This window comes from Eublepharis macularius, chromosome 5 (assembly GCF_028583425.1).
Source record: "Eublepharis macularius isolate TG4126 chromosome 5, MPM_Emac_v1.0, whole genome shotgun sequence".
Taxonomy (NCBI): Eukaryota; Metazoa; Chordata; class Lepidosauria; order Squamata; family Eublepharidae; genus Eublepharis; species Eublepharis macularius.
This window is the reverse complement of record NC_072794.1, coordinates 15,328,675-15,344,434: the sequence shown is the minus strand read 5'-3', so window position 1 is coordinate 15,344,434 and position 15,760 is coordinate 15,328,675. Positions and strand designations below refer to the sequence as shown.

Here is a 15,760-nt window from a genome sequence, read left to right as displayed (position 1 = left end):
TGCTGCTACATTCTAACAGGGTGACCCATCTTGATTCATCTGGCCGGGTTTTTCTGGCCAAGCTGCTATCATTCAGTCCGTATTAACAGACCAGACAGGGTCAGGCACCTCTGATATAGGCCTGAAAAAAATCCATAGCGCTGGTTCCCTGGTTTTCTAGGCAAGAACACTTCCTAGGCAAGGCCATAGTTCTGCTTTACTGCCACACTGGCCGTCACCGAGATAGTGTGTGTGTGTGGGGGGGGGGGTCCAAGTTAAAAGATCTCAGGTACATCCCACCTCTGTACATATCAAAATAGAAACATCACCTTAAAAAGGATGGCTGAAAGACCAGAATGTGCCCTATAAAAGGAACATTGAGAACTCTGCACTTGATAGACTTGACACCATATAGATCTTTTCCACCGCTTGTGGTACTTTCTTCTGGTGGAAGTTTTGCCTCGAGACAAGCAGCTCACACATGAGATTCAGGTCATATTAAGACTGGATAAAAAGCAGGCACCAGCTTTGAGACAGTAGTACACAGCCAATGTCGGCCATGGCAAGATCCCAATAGCGCATTTAGTAGAATTTAGTCCACCTTGCTGCAGCTCACCTGCTGAGAGGCTACAGAGAAACAAGCTTCTCGGCAGCTCTGCCAGGATACAGGGACAACTGGTATGTTCCAGCTGCACCTCTTCCAGAGGCCTATGTACAAGATGAATCAAGGCACCAGCTTTCTCCCCAGGCTGAAAGCAACCTGGCTTTCTGAACAGTCATTTGAGAAAGCCGTACAGATACCCGCTTCCGGCAGCCCAGTTAAGCTAATCCATGACACGTCAGCTTTAATTGTCATTGCAGGAAAGAGTGCGCAATGTACCAAATGCACTGTATTGAGAGAACATGAGTCATCTAGTACCCTGACAATGGGGAAGATCTGTTGTCGTATTATGGCACCCTCCAGCAAGAGGCATCAGACTGTTTTCAAAATAAAACTTTTTGGAGCACCCCCCCTTTCTGCATTCATTCAATGCCACAGGAAGCCTGAATCAATCTTATTAAATTTATTCCAGTGGTTCTAATACATGGATTTTGCACAATGACACTCACTTGTATCGAGGCCCCTGACCTTCTACTTTCTTCCCTCTAGAAGACTTCACTCCCTCCCCTCCTAATGGTCCCATATCAATCCCCACCTCAAATGCACACCCCTGCCAAAACCACCCATCTCTTTCCCTACTTCCTTCAAGTACACCCCCCCACCCCCCCAGCCCATACACGAGCAAAGCAGGGCTTTCACCTCTCTCAATTTGTCAAATAAATATGGAGAAACAGGCAATTTATTCACCTCACTCCCCCACCCCCTTTTATGTCAAATGTAAATGTTGGGTTTTTTTTAAAGTTGTAATGGTACTGGTCAAAAGGAGCCCTGGCTGGTTGACATGTGGACATGAGAAACACTAAGCCTGAATACAGATGCAGTTCCCTTTCTGGACTTAATGCATCCGTTGCATTAAGTGCTGCCTTCAGCCCTGCTGCGGTAATGCTAGTTGAATTTGACTTAGAGTCCCACAACAGTGATTTCTGTAAATTTATTTTAAATCTGGTGCTGCGTGTTTTTTTCTTTACAATTTGTCCAGGAAGTTGTCCAGTGCTGGAATGCCTTCCTTCAGCCCTTTGCGCTTGCGGGTCTCAGCAACCACCTGGAAGGGGCGGGTGGTGTTGTCAAAGGGGTCGCCGGGAAGGATCTGCCAGTGGTCAAACACACATTGGGGGAAAGCCTGCCCCCCTGTGTTGGATCTCAAGTCCGCTGTGAAGCCTGTGAGAGGGAAGAATAAACAGAAGTTTGACAATATTCCACTCTGGTTTTCCAAGAAAAGAAGTTGAGCCCTCCCAGATGGCCTCTGAAGCCCTGATCCAGCATTCCACTTCCCCACACTGACCAACCAGGTGCCTCTTATGCTAGGTATCTGCTAAGTGTATGAGGAACACATGGAGACCACCCCTGGACAGAAGCTTCCATACAGCCATCAGAGGGGTCCAACAACAGCTGCCTGCTCTTCTGTCATGAGCTGGCATAGAACTTCATTTTAAAAGGACCTTGGAGCAGCGACCCTCATCAAATATGCACCGTGTCCAGTCCTTTCTCCCGAATCCATTCCCATCAGGAAATCCCCTTATTATGCAGGAGTGCAGCGCCCTAGTCATTTGCTTGCCACCATGCACATCTCTGACACTCTCTCTGTAGGAGAGTATGCATTTTGAGCATGTTAACTCTCCCCCCAAAGCAATGAAGATTTTAATCTCCAGGTGCAGGATCTTGCAGACAGACAAAACTGGATACTGCCTGCTATGATAGATGGCCACGTTACTGCTTTTCCAGACAGGCCCACCAGGCTGAAACATCTCTGCCTGTTCTGCATACGTTTGCCTGTTTGAAGAACTGTACATATACGTCTGAGGAAGGAGTCAGTATACTGGGATGGACCGAGGCTAATTTTTCCAGTATCAGCATGGAACTTGCCTGCCTCCCTCCTCTCACTGATCCTCCTGGGAGATGGAGACCACGAGGATTGATGGGAGGGGTGCAGCAGGAAGGGGAAACTGGTGGAAATTAACAGTTCAGTCTGGGTTCAACCCACTAATTAGAGCACATCCCTGCCTACCTAGCCAACTCTACTGGCCTCTTTCCTGCAGGGTGCAACCCTATGATCTACAAGGAGAGTTGCCTTCCATCAACCACAAGCAGGCTGTCATTCATTTTCGGGATCCTTTCTAGTCTCTCGTGTCAGAAAAAAATGCCAAGTCTTCTGCCGCAGCCCCCGCTAGCTACCAGACGCTGCGGAGAAACCAGCTGCCAGCTCTGACGTTGCCATAGCTGTGTAGGCAGCCGCCGCAAGTGACCCAACTCTTGCTTGTTATGCTGTTGCCAGCATCCTCCTTACCAAAGGACTCGTTGACAGGGAGGTAAGCCTTGACCACGAACATGGGCGTGCCAGCCACCTGGGCCTCTTCAAAGACGTGGCCCCGCTTCCTGTTCAGCACTCCATAGATTCCACCTACAACCTGTTCTGGGCACTGGAAAGAGAAAGCAAGGGCGAAGTGATCACGGGGTGTCTACCTCGCGGCCCACAGAAGCACCCGAGCCTCCCTCGCTCCACGCACCTGGATCTCCACAAGATAGATGGGCTCCATCAGGCGGGGCTGGGCGGTCAGCACACAGGCATAGAGGCACCTCCTGGCAGTGGGGATGATCTGGCCACCCCCACGGTGGATGGCGTCGGCATGCAGCGTCACATCGTGCACATCAAAGCGCACCGCACGCATGTTCTCCTCGCAGAGGGCCCCCTGCAGGCAGCAGAAGCGGAAAGGAAGCAGGAAGTGGTGTGCAGGACAGACTCTACGATGACCAAGGAGCTGCATGCAGGCTCCCTGCCCGCTACATAAAGGGGCACAGCCCCCTCTCTGCTAGAGACTCGAGAGCCCTGCAAGGCTAGACTCTGAGCTCCACTGGCTCACCAAGGGCCATGCAAATGTAACATGCTTCTATTCTCTCTCCTCCTTTCCCCTTGCCCCCAGCTTGATGCAGAAGACATCTTAACTGTAGGTTTTTAAAACCATCACGGTGTGTTCTGAAGTCAATAAACTCCCAACACACTCCTTGAGGTTTTGAAAAGTCTGGTCAAACCAATTAGTCTGATATAATTTCCTGAATTTCCATCGAGAATCTACTCGAGGCTTGCCTGCTTGGTCAAGACATTCTACACCCTTCTCCTCCCTTAAGGCAGCTTTGTTCTCAGTCTGGCACGAAGACAGTTTTCCTTAAGTCTCCCTGCTATGGGGAAAAGAACGATTACCGTCCAAAGGAAGCTGCTACCCACCTCCTTCGTAGCCCACTGGAAGCCGGCCACCACGCTGTCCTTGATCTCGTTGAGGTATTGCACTCCCTTGGTGATGTCTGTCAGGATGTTGGGGCCGGTGCCATCAGGGCCAAAGCACCAGATCTTGCGGGCCTCTGCCACATCCCACTCGTACTTCTCAGCCAGGTAGCGGGCACGCTGCTTCAGCTCCTGTCGGGCGGAGACATCGCCTTTGTCGATGTCTTCGGCAAGGCCATCGGGGAAGGGCCGGGCTTTCATGTACAGGCGGTTGTGTTTGTTGGGGGACTTGGAAAGACACAGCACGCTGGATTCCTCACTGACTGTCTCGCGGTAAGACACCACTGGGTCCGATTTCTGCCGAGACAAACCAAAGAATGAATCCACTCCCCTGGTTTTTAGTCTATAGCCTACAGCTACTTTTAAGACCTACTGCAAATGTTTATCGTCTAACTTAGCCATCCGCAAGGAAGCTACTGTTGTAACATCAATTCTCAAACACACTTGTATCTGAAACACTATACACAAAATACACAAATCAGACTATTTATTACCCACCATACTCTCCAGCAAGGACTCAAAGCAGTGTACAACATTCTCCCCTTCTGCATTTTAGGCTCACCGCAATCCACCGAGGTAGGCCAGGCTGATAAGTGTGTGACTGACCCCAGGACACCCAGCAGGCTTCCACAACAGAGTGGGGTTTAAACCTGGGTCTCCCAGATCCTAGCCAGACACTCTTAACCATTACACCACGCTGGCTCTTCAAAGGAGAATGTTAAATAAATGCAGGTGAGCACAGAAGGGTTCCGCAATGTACCTCTTAAGGTAGGGAATCTCACAACCTGGAGAGTAGCACCAACAAGGCCCGGTCTTGCCAGTAAATCCACCTTCTCGCAGATGAAAGCAAAAGAGTAAGGTTTCCAGAACCCAGGTTTGTGCTTCAGGAAGTTGCCTGCCAAGTCAAATTCAGACTTGCGGAATGTTTAGAATACTTGGCTTCGGCTTCCTTTCCCCCCAGAAAGGCACAGTTGAGAGAGAAGCACAGTTCCCCACCCCCCATGAGCTAGCCATTTGGAGTGGGTCCTTCTCACAGAGCACGGGGTTCTGCCCCCAAGTAGAAGGCTTCACAATTAGTATACATACATCCTGCCTGCAGAGCAAACAAAAGGCACAACCTTCCTGCAGTGGAAAAGGTATCCTTGAGAAAGGAATGGTCTTGTGGATGAGTCCTATAACCCACTGTTCTGAACAGCAGCAGCTTTCCTGGCTGCCTCCCACTCTTTCCCCAAGGCCAAGGCAGCCACACTAAGAAACAGAAGCTTGAGGTTTTAAGGAGAAAGAAAACCGCCTCAAGACAGGCAGCTGAAGTTCATTCTGCAGGGTTAGCCGACAAAGCCAGAGCTCAAAGCCATCTCACGCTGTTTGGGTGTGAAGCGGTGCGGCCTGCCTTCACGTAAGTCTCCTAACACCCCCAGCCGTCTGGGGTGCAGATTAACCAGGCTGGGTGTTACAGTGTACCTTAATTGGAATGCAAGCATGGTCCTCTTCAAGGTCCTTCAGGCAGATCTCCAGATGCAGCTCCCCAGCACCAGCTATGATGTGCTCTCCAGACTCCTCAATGATGCACTAAGGGGGAAAGAGCCAGAGAATGAGCCTGCACGTTTGCTTCCCCCCGCTTTCATGAACAAGGCATGCTAATTAATGGAGTCACACTCGTTTTCCACCCACAGCAGCTCACCCTGTTGCACTACATCTTTAGTCAGAACTACTCCTTGCCCATCTTCTCTTTGCCATGAGATGAGTTCAGGGCAGCCCCCGTCCACTAGCTCAATCACCCAGGGCCCCATCCAGTTCAGCCACCCACAGCCTCAGGGGCTGCACTAGGAGATGCCTCCAGCCCAAGCGGGCCCACTTCCCCCCTTCCCTCCACCACGTCTCGCCTGACCAGAGCGGAAGGAAGATGGGTGGGTGCCATCTTCCTGCCTTCCCACAGCATGGGTGGTTTGGGCACCCAAAATTCCTCGGGCTGGCCCTGAACAAGATAGAATGCCAACTGACCGGGGGGGGTGGGTGGTCTGTGCGTGGCAGATGTAGAGAATCTACATGCCACAAAGATACTAAAGTTAAGAATGGAACATGGACCAGCCACACTAGCCTTCAGAGCGGCTTACTGACCTGCACCATGGGGTCTGACTTGGCCAGCCTCTTCAGGCCTTCCACCAACTTAGGCAGATCTGCTGGGTTCTTGGCCTCGACAGCTACTCGCACCACTGGGCTGACGCTGAACTTCATGACACGCATGTTGTGAGCATGCTCAAAGGTGGTGATGGTGCCCGTCTTCACCAGGAACTGGTCAACACCAACCAGCCCCACAATGTTCCCGCAAGGCACATCCTCAATGGGTTCAACGTAGCGGCCCATCATAAGAATTGTCCTGAGGGAGAGGAGGAAAAAGACAAGTGACATGACAGATGATGGACTGCTGCCTGAGATGGACCCAACACCCCACAAGCACCATAACACTAACCAAGGGTCAAACTAATACATTCCACACAGCCTGATCTCTCTCCTTCCCACGCACACTGTGCGCATTCTAGGTGCTGGACGATATTTCAAGGTCTCTTCCCCAGGGATGAACTCAGTATGTCCCATGGCAGGGACAAAACCCTTCTTCACGCATCAGCCTTTGAAGACTGCACAGGAAGGGGGGGGGCACACTTTCTGACACCTTTTTGGTTTTGGAACAACCTTCCTCCCAGTCATGCTATAGGGCCCCTTTCCAATTCTGATTTCAAGCGCAACTTTTGATGCCACTTCTTTGTTCCTGTTAATGTCACGCAGACCATTGTGTTGGGAAAAAAGAGGGGACACCAGGCTGGTTACTGCTGACTCTATCAACAGTTTATTGTGTGTCACTCAGCACTTTGGGCTGGATCTTGCAGAAGCGACCCTCCCATGATGCATGAAGCTCTTGTATTAGGAGAAGGCTTCTGGTGCTGAAGTAAACCTGAGGGATCCAACCCCCAGGTTTGTATTGCATACTTGTCCTTCTAAGAGGGATCTAAACCCACAGTTAAAATGAATAACATTCTGTTTATACACCACTCTTCAGGACAACTTAACGCCCACTCAGAGCAGTTTACAAAGTGTGTTATGATGATCCTCATGACAATCCCTCTGTGAGGTGGGAGGGGATGAGAGAGCTCTGGAAGAGCTGTAACTGACCCCAGGTCACCCAGCTGGCTTCAAACCTGGCTCTCCAGATTACAGTCCTGCCGCTCTGAACCACTACACTAAACTGGCTTAACTTTCTGATTGCACTGCAACTGGTATTAAGACTGCAAGTGAAGAAACAACATATTTTAAAAGCAAAGGGGAAAAAGTTTCCCTAGAGGAATACAGGAAAACTTTCCCAACGAAAACTGGAGGTGGTGGGGGCATGATTGGTGAAACCCTGCCCATTTCTTTTCAACTGGATAGGAAGGAACCTAGTGGCAAAACTTGGAAATGGCAACAGACCTTTGGATTGGCTTCAGGTAAAGATCTTCCTTCTTGCCTGGTGTGTAATTTGGTCCCATGATTCTGACTTTCAGGCCAGTGGAGACGACCCCAGAGAACACGCGCCCAAAGGCGTAGAAGCGGCCTTTGTCAGAAGTCGGCACCATCTTGGAGATGTACATCATCAGGGGGCCCTTGGGGTCGCAATTCTTAATACCTTCAGAGAAGACAGAAGAAATTAATCTTAATGGAGAGGAGGTTGACTTGATAGAGGAACTTTGTTTGAATTATGCATGCCCGCTGACCCCACCCCTTGAGGAAAAGGGCACAGGGCTTTCTTCCCCCTTGGGAGAAGCCACTGCCTTACCCATGGCAGCCTCATCATCGGGGGGTCCTTCATACAGCAGCTCACAGCGGTACTTCTGAGCCGTGACGGGGGAAGGCAGGTGGATGGTAATCATCTGGAGCAAAGCCTCACCAGCAGGCAGCCAACGCCTCATGACGGCCTGGGGGTGCAAAAACCCACAAGGGGGTCAAATACCATATTGGAGAGAATAGAATGAGGTCACCATGAAGAGTATATTTAAGCAACTAAAGCCTCCCCCCTTCCCCCCCAAATATGCCCCCTCTGATGTTATCTGGAAAGTCTGATTCTCCTGCTGGGGCTTCAGCCAGTCAGCAAATCAACACTGACCTCTTCCTCCCCCCATCAGAGGTCCACTGCACTCAAGCAGCTGGACTCACCTTCAATAAGGGCTTCCCTTCCTTATCTTTGTCTTCGCTATCTAATTTGATGTCCAGCTTCTCGATCAGCTTGGCCGTCTCCTCTTTCCGGAAGTTCATGATTGCATCGAACACCTTTGAAAACGAGAACAGGTGTGGGGCTACAATAAGCCGTTCTTTCATCTCCCCTTGCCAGGGAAATGAAGCAAATGTGGCCACTAGCTAGTGACTAACTGGGAGTTGCTCCAGCCTGTTTAGGGCTTCTTTGTATTGCCTTGGCATTAAGACCCCCTGAGATGCAGTCAAAAAAATGCGACTGAATCCCATGGGCATGTTGCACTGAAAGTCACTCAATCTCCTAATGCAGGGATCCCCAACTTTTCTGAGCTTGCGAGCACCTCTGGAATTCTGCTAAAGGATGGGGAAGTGCACCTACAAAATGGATGCTGTATGAAGCAGAATCAACCACAAAATGTCAAGACAACCCAGTTAAGCATAATTCTTGCAGTAATCTCAACACTCTAGGTAGAAGCTCTATTCAACAGGATGCCTTTTAAAATGAACATACGGTTCAAAACTAGTTTCTTGTATACACTCTTCAGTCACACAGGGACGATCTTCATGCTGTAGGGGCAGCTGCTGTTAAAGAATTTTTTTAAAAAAATTTGCACAGCCAATCAGAAATCCTGCTGGGCAATAGCCCTGCCCACTTGGTGGATGCCTGCAAGTGTTGGCAGGCACCATGGTGCTCATGGGCACCAGGTTGGGGACCCCTGCCTTAATGTACAAAGGCTTGAAGAGGATTGTGACATTGCTAGAGAAACAGTTTTGTGGGATCCAACCAAGAAGTAGGATGTCGGCTATAGAAGCACCTCTGATCTTCCTATTAAATGTTTCGAGGGAGGTCTAGAAAGGATGCATTTCTTGATTTTCAAGAAGGGCTTAGGCAATACACACACACTTTACTCATGGGTTAAGAAGCAGAAGGTGGTTTAGCGCAGAAATTCTCAAACTTTCAAACTACAGAAAAGTCATTTGCGTCAGATGTTTGAAAATCTCTTCAGACAAACGTCAGGTCAAAGTGAAGAAATTTTTATCATCATCACATGCAGGTGTGAGGTGTGTACAAGGGCCAAAAGGCTCTCTGAAGGAAGCAAGATTTGGCAGCGGATTGCTTGAAAGTTTACCTTGAAGATTGGGTCCAGAATCAGCTGGCAGAAAGTCCTAGGCAATTTCTTTCCATCCGGGCTGGTGGCAGACTTGCTAAATTTGCCAGTGGCCGGGTCAAAGTACCTGAAAAGAGAGAGCAGCATCTGTGCCTAACTTCTTATAATTATTCTCCTTAGCATGTCTTAAGAACTACACAAATTCCTATATTGCTAGGCCACAGGGCACTTGTACATTACTGTGGACAGATATATGGAGCCCAGTTACTAGGTTATTTAGTAACCAAGACTTAACCAAGCAGCAGCTAAGACTCATCCTCCTCCTCAACAGAGATCCCATAGGCTCAAAATATTGGAGACTGAATGTGAGTTTCTGCAGGAAAAATAGATGCTTGACTACTGAGCTACAGTGGACTCATCTCAGACTACTGGAACTGTTTTTTTAAAAGGGAGCAGAGAACAGGGATTGGTGAGCAGCAAGGGATTTCTGCTGGGATTTCCTCTGCCCAAAATGACATGCTTCCTAGCTGCTGACCAGGGCCGCATCTCTCTCACTTGCTCAAGGGCTACCTGTCTTAGTGGCAAGTGAGGGTGGCCTGGTCAAGAGCCAAAGGCGTAGTGTCACAGACACAGCACACACATTTCATGCAGCAACAACAGACTGGTTTGGAAAAGCCTATGCAGCGTAACTGGGCCAGTCATTATTAGACTGGCAAGGAAATCAAGTCAGGAACTTCTTTCCGCAAGATCAAGACATTTGGCTTCAGATGCTCGGGCAGCGGCACCCACTTGTCTCCCCAAAGCTTCTTCATCATGTCCTCCACCTTCTTGGCATGGTCAGCAGCGTTCAATTGCCCTTCGCCTTTGGCTGCAAACTTGGCCACATACATCTCAGCAAACTGCTTCAGGGTGAATGCCCAGCCATGCAGGCCTGAACCAAAGCCAACAGTGCCCAGAACTGGATCGATCTGAAAGGCAAGTCAAGGAAGATATTCAACGGGACCAAACTTCAAATTAAAGAGAGGAAAAACACATCCCTTTAAGAGCAACAAGGCCACTGAACTTTATGCTGCATTTCCTTATACCACAGAGAAAATATTCCAGGCTGACTACTGCTCTTTCCAAAGCTCCAAGCAGCCACTGATAACCCTTTCACAGGACTGGACTCAGAACCATTGTGTACGCCCCCTCCAACCACCAAGCTCCAGCCCAATCTGTGGGACAACAGGCCTCTGGGTCTAAGCCACAATTCAGTGGAGTCACATCGCAGTCCCTGAACTGAGGGTAGCTACGATCTGAGCCTAGCAAGTTCAGACCAATCGCGTGTTAATCTATGCTGTTTTTGAGAACTCACAGAGCTTATATCAAGTGAAGATGACCAGTTCCACTTCTGATTACCACATGCCTGTTGGGGAAGGTGCCCCTCAACCACGCACCCCCTTACCATAATGTTGCCCATCGGGCCACTCTCGCCTTCACCGTAGGTGGAGATGATGACATTGACGTTCTCCACAATGCGCTGGAAAGTCTGGTACAACTCCTCGGGCTGCAGCTGCAGCTCTAGCAGAGCCCTGTCCATCTTGTTCATCATCAAGACGGGCTTGATTCTTTCAGCGATGGCCTGGCGCAAGACAGTCTCCGTCTGGACACACACACCTTTGGGGGGGGAAAGAGGCAAGTTGTGTTGACAGCCGGCCTATATTCTACAGCGTCACTGAACAATTTAAAAGATGCTGACATGTACAGTATAAAAAGCAGCAGCTTTTACAAAGTCTAAATGCAAACACAAGTGTGATGGGGCGGCGGGGGATGGTTGGCTCCTGCCTTCCCTCCCGTTAGATAAGCTCAAAGCTGCAAAACCTCTTGCAACCAGAACACCAATCTGGGGCATACGAAAAGACAATGAAACTGGAGGCGGGTGGTTAGCCTACTAGATACCATTCCCCACCCCATGAGCATTACCGGGCAGAGGGTACAGTGCCAAATCCAAGAAGTCTCACCAGAAACACAATCCACAACTACCAAGGCACCATCAGTGACACGCAGGGCAGCAGTGACCTCGGATGAGAAGTCGACGTGGCCCGGGGAGTCAATCAGGTTGATGAGGAACCCACAGCCGTCTTTGCTTTGCTTGATGAACGCCAAGTCATTTTCCGACAGCTCGTAGAACAAAGAAATGGCCCTGGAGGAAGAAGCCGAAACGTTCAGTTATCCATTCCCCCCATACGCACCTCACTGCTTAGGGGGAGGGAATGAAACGAGACGGTCCTTCTATCAAGCAGAATCTTTGTAAACAATTTACTATGGACCATCAGAAGCTATTCTAAGCTAAAGGAGCAGAGAAGCAGGCAGAGCCTCACCCAGGCAGTGGTGCTCAAGCCAGCTGGCCAACAGAAAAACATATCCTATCAGGTAGGATATGTACACAGAAGGTATCTTTTAAAAAAAGCTGAAGCACACACTTGTTCACACAAGACACATGCTCAGGGTACACCGTGTTGAGAGAGAAAGGTAAACAAGCAACAAAAATCGCTTGCTCCAGCTAACCAGATGTTTTTATTTTATGTTCAATTCTGGATGGTTATCAACACAGCCACCTAACTGGAATCCCCACTCAACTATGGCATTGCAAACAGGAGGGTGATGGTGTTTGGTTTGCAAGGAAGCTCCCTACAATTCAGCTTTGGTTCAGAAAGGGTTCCTTAACTGACTGGCAACTCTGTTCTCAAAGATCACCTCATACCAACATGATCCCCTCCCAAATCTTTTACGGAATGTCTTATAAATCCGCAAAATTAGAGGGCCTTGTCTGAAATGGCAAGAACATCACATAGATTAGGAAGCAACTGAGGACACAGCCCCTTGCATCTCAATTTCCAGAGCACCTCATTATCTGCAGCGTCTGTGAACTCCCAAAGGTAAGTCACCTGACAAAGAGTATAGGCGAATTTTATTCAGTGTCCTGCAATATTCTGGCTCCCTGTAATAAACAAGTATTGCACCATTTGTTTTTGCTAGAGTATTTTAGGAGCATTCTGCTAGAGGATGAGAAAGGACTCTTAAATGCGTAGGAGAAAAACAAAGTCCTGTAAAGCCTTAGTGATTCCAACAGAAAGTTATGCAAAATGCAGTCTCTGCAAATGAAACCAACAGGATGTGGAAGACCCAGAGCAGTTCCCATCTCTGGCCAGTCTATGAGGATTCCTGAAAAGGGACCGGGAAGAGGGAGACTTACGTGGATTTGATGGTGATGCACCTCTCCTGCTCGTCTTTCCTTGTGTCAGTGAAACGTGTTTCTCCAGCACGGGCCGAAGCAATGATTCCAGCTTTGCACACGAGTGAGTCAGTCAGGGTGGATTTCCCATGATCCACGTGGGCAATCACGGACATGTTCCGGATGTTGGCCTTCTTGTCCATGATGGCCCGGATCTGGTCTACGGTGAAGTTCACCTTGGAGGGAGAAAAGGGGAATGATACAGCCACACGCATATGCTCACTTCACGTACTGCTTTCTGGAGATCAGAGAGCAAACTTCAACGTGTTTCTTTTTCATCATTTAATATCATCAGACTTTTTTGCACAACAGTGGTGCAATAGGCCTCAAGCCTACATAGCCAGCAACTTTTAAGAGTCAATTTGGCTGGTTCTTGTGACGTCCAAAGGGTGCAATTTAAAAAAAAAAAAAAACTAATTGCAGCTACCCTTCAAAACAGGTATTAAATTCATAGTGGTGAAGCTTCAAATCCCCCCTCGTTTCATTAAGTAGGGGCAAGCTATGGCTCACACCCCTGAACAGCCTGTCCATGGGAATACAGGCAGCCCTCACCAGCCTGCCACAGTACATGAGCCTCAACCCCCCCATTACAGAAAACAAAATGGGCATCTGTTATATTTCTTACAACTGTGGTCACAGCCAAGTGTTACAGAGACTAGCCCAAACAGTTTGAGCCGACCTTTACAATACACTCTTCTCCTGTTTGCTTCCATGTGATCATCACTAGAAAGGGCACCATGAGACAGGCTGTAAAGGTGGAAGTAGCCTTGACCAGTTACACCAGCTAGCAGTGCCAACTTGGCACAGACATGATGAGGTAGTCACAGAAAGCAAAAGCTTGGGGGAGGGGGTAAAAATACAGATGAGCCGGCCAAACACACAGCTCTGTGGGAAATGTCACGTTGCACACAAAGATGCTGCGGCAGCCGCTGCTATACACGCTCCTCCCATGCCCTTCAGAGCTCAAGTGTTCTTGGTACAAGATGGCACCCTGTATAACCCACAGCCGCCAGACCCGATAAAGAAAAACCAGACCTTGAGCTTTCTGGTCTCTCTCTGCAAAGACTGCAGAGTTACGTAAGACAATGGCTTTAATAGAGAAGGAGGAAAAACCCAAATTCCACTGTTTGCTGCAGTACCTCCCTTTGGCCAAGGGAACATCCATGGCTTCCTCCCCAGTCTTTCCACACGTATCCTTCAGGCATTGCTGCCACATAACTCAGAGCTCGAAATGTCTCCCTCCCTCAGCTCCCTGAAATTCAACTGTAATTCTTCAGTGTCCCAACTAATCTAAGAAATATCAACCACACGTGACTGAAAAATAATTTTGTCTCTGGAATGCAACTGAAACCCCACCAAGCCCAAATGAAGCCAGGTGATCAAAACTAAAGCCTACTTGGAGAGAAGAGCGTCTCAAGCCACCCCAATACTTCCCCAACCAGGAAAGCCAGCATGCAACCTCCTGACCCACCACCCCAGTTTAAGAAACCAGGAAGTGGAAGCAGAGGGCAAACCTCGTAAGCAAAACATGTCTCTTTTTGACATTACGTAAGAGATGCTGGGGGGGGGGGATCCACTGTTTCCCCAGCCCAGATTTCCTCCCCTTAAACTATCCCACTTTCCCTCCAGACACTCCCCAACTCAAGCCAAGGAAACGAAGGCCTCTTTCCGTCAACGAAAAGAATTATGAGCGCTAAAACATTCAATACAATCCTAAACAGAGTTGCTCCAATCTAAGCCCACTGATTCCAATGGGCTTTGATTGGAGTGACAAAGTTTAGGATTGTCCCGATAGCGTATTGATCCTCAGCCATAAGGCCACACCGACCCGTCCCTTTGGATTGGAAGCTCCAGGCGAGCATAGACTGGAAAAGGCTTTTCCCCTTTTTGGATAGTATCGTTAGGCCACATTCGCCTGGAAGCCGCCTTAAACCAGCCACATCTTCTTTAAGGCTTTTCTTGCCCCGCTAGGCCTCGGCTTCACTCCCACCCGGGCCCCAAAAACAAGCCCGTCCGCTCGCCCCTACTCCTCGGCTTCCCCTCAGCCCAAGCCCGGCTTCGGATGGCTCACCATGTTGGCGGATGGCGTCGGATTCTCCGAAGGCCGCAAAAGGGATGAACAAGGGGCGGGGGAGAAAGGCCGGCAACAATGGCGGCGGCTCCGGCAGCCCTGTCTCGTTGGCAGGGGCCGAGCGGGCGGAAGAGGACGCTGACGTCAACGGGCCTCGCTTTTATACCTCAACGCCGGCAAGGGCGGGGCCTCGAGGAGGACAAAGTGCGTGCCTCAAGAAAGATGTCGAAGCGCATGCGCTAAAGGTCTCTCGCGTCTCTTCTACGTCCGCTCTGTTATCTCGGAGGGTAGACTCTACGATCGGACAGAGGAAAGGTGGGGTTGTTTCTGTTGTCGCTCTGCAGTTGCGGCTGTGCGCGGCTTTTAGCCAGGCCGGAACCGGGTGTGCATGCTGTGACCACGTGGCTGCAATGCAGTGCAGCCAGAGGGAGGGTTATTTTTCCTCCAGGGAAATAGTTTCGGGTAGCCGCCCTGTGCCCTTTCCCTCTCATGGTAATTTATTATTTAATTGCGTAAGTTAAGAATTTACTGTCAATGTTTGCTTGCTACGCATTGTCTCCCTAACAATTCGTTTATTTACTATGAAGCAGATTAGTAGCATGTGATCAGTATATCTCCTCTGATTTTAAAACGAGAAAAGTAGGTTGGCAGTTACATAATTTTAGATTTTTTTTAACCCTTCCTTCAAGTCACTTGAGGGGGGAAATGTATATAGACTCCACCTCCCTCTTTCGTCCCTATCACAAGTTGTAGTAGGTTGTAGTCTACAACCCTGGGAGATGAGGCTGAGAGAGAGCGAGTTTGTGGCCCAAGGCCACTCAATGAGCTTCCTGGTTGAGCATATATTTTATATGAACCCAGCCCCAAGCCAACACTCTAGTCACTGCCCCATGCTGCCTTTCAGATCTGGATCCAGTATATTTTCTAAAATGAACTTCCAGCTTTATACAATAGTTGCAAGGTGGACAGCTGTGTTGCTCTAGTGGTTAAGAGCGGCAGGACTCTAATCTGGAGAACCGGGTTCGATTCCCTACTTTTCGGCCAGTCACAGCTTCCCGGCGCTTTCTCGGCCCTGCCCACCTCCCAGAGTGTTCATTGTGGGGATAATAATAACAGACTGTTAACTGCTCTGAGTGGGTGTTAAGTTGCCCTGAAGGGCGATATAAAG

At 49.3% G+C, this 15,760-nt stretch overlaps 1 protein-coding gene and 1 non-coding gene across 2 annotated transcripts; both read right to left on the bottom strand.

Annotated features, from left to right (window-relative positions):
- Nucleotides 1-1,557: 1,557 nt before the first annotated feature.
- On the bottom strand, nt 1,558-14,734 carry EEF2 (eukaryotic translation elongation factor 2). Its single transcript, XM_054981938.1, has 15 exons — nt 14,593-14,734; nt 12,483-12,697; nt 11,248-11,429; nt 10,692-10,903; nt 10,037-10,215; nt 9,269-9,374; nt 8,103-8,216; nt 7,726-7,864; nt 7,380-7,575; nt 6,036-6,294; nt 5,379-5,486; nt 3,861-4,214; nt 3,145-3,327; nt 2,925-3,057; nt 1,558-1,798 (listed from the first exon to the last, which is right to left on the bottom strand). The coding sequence occupies exons 1-15, from the start codon at nt 14,593-14,595 to the stop codon at nt 1,605-1,607; spliced, it is 2,577 nt and encodes an 858-aa protein (XP_054837913.1). The 5' UTR covers nt 14,596-14,734; the 3' UTR covers nt 1,558-1,604.
- Nucleotides 9,120-9,188, bottom strand: LOC129331557 (small nucleolar RNA SNORD37). Its single transcript, XR_008597206.1, has one exon. It is a non-coding gene; the product is annotated as a small nucleolar RNA SNORD37 (small nucleolar RNA).
- Nucleotides 14,735-15,760: the final 1,026 nt, after the last annotated feature.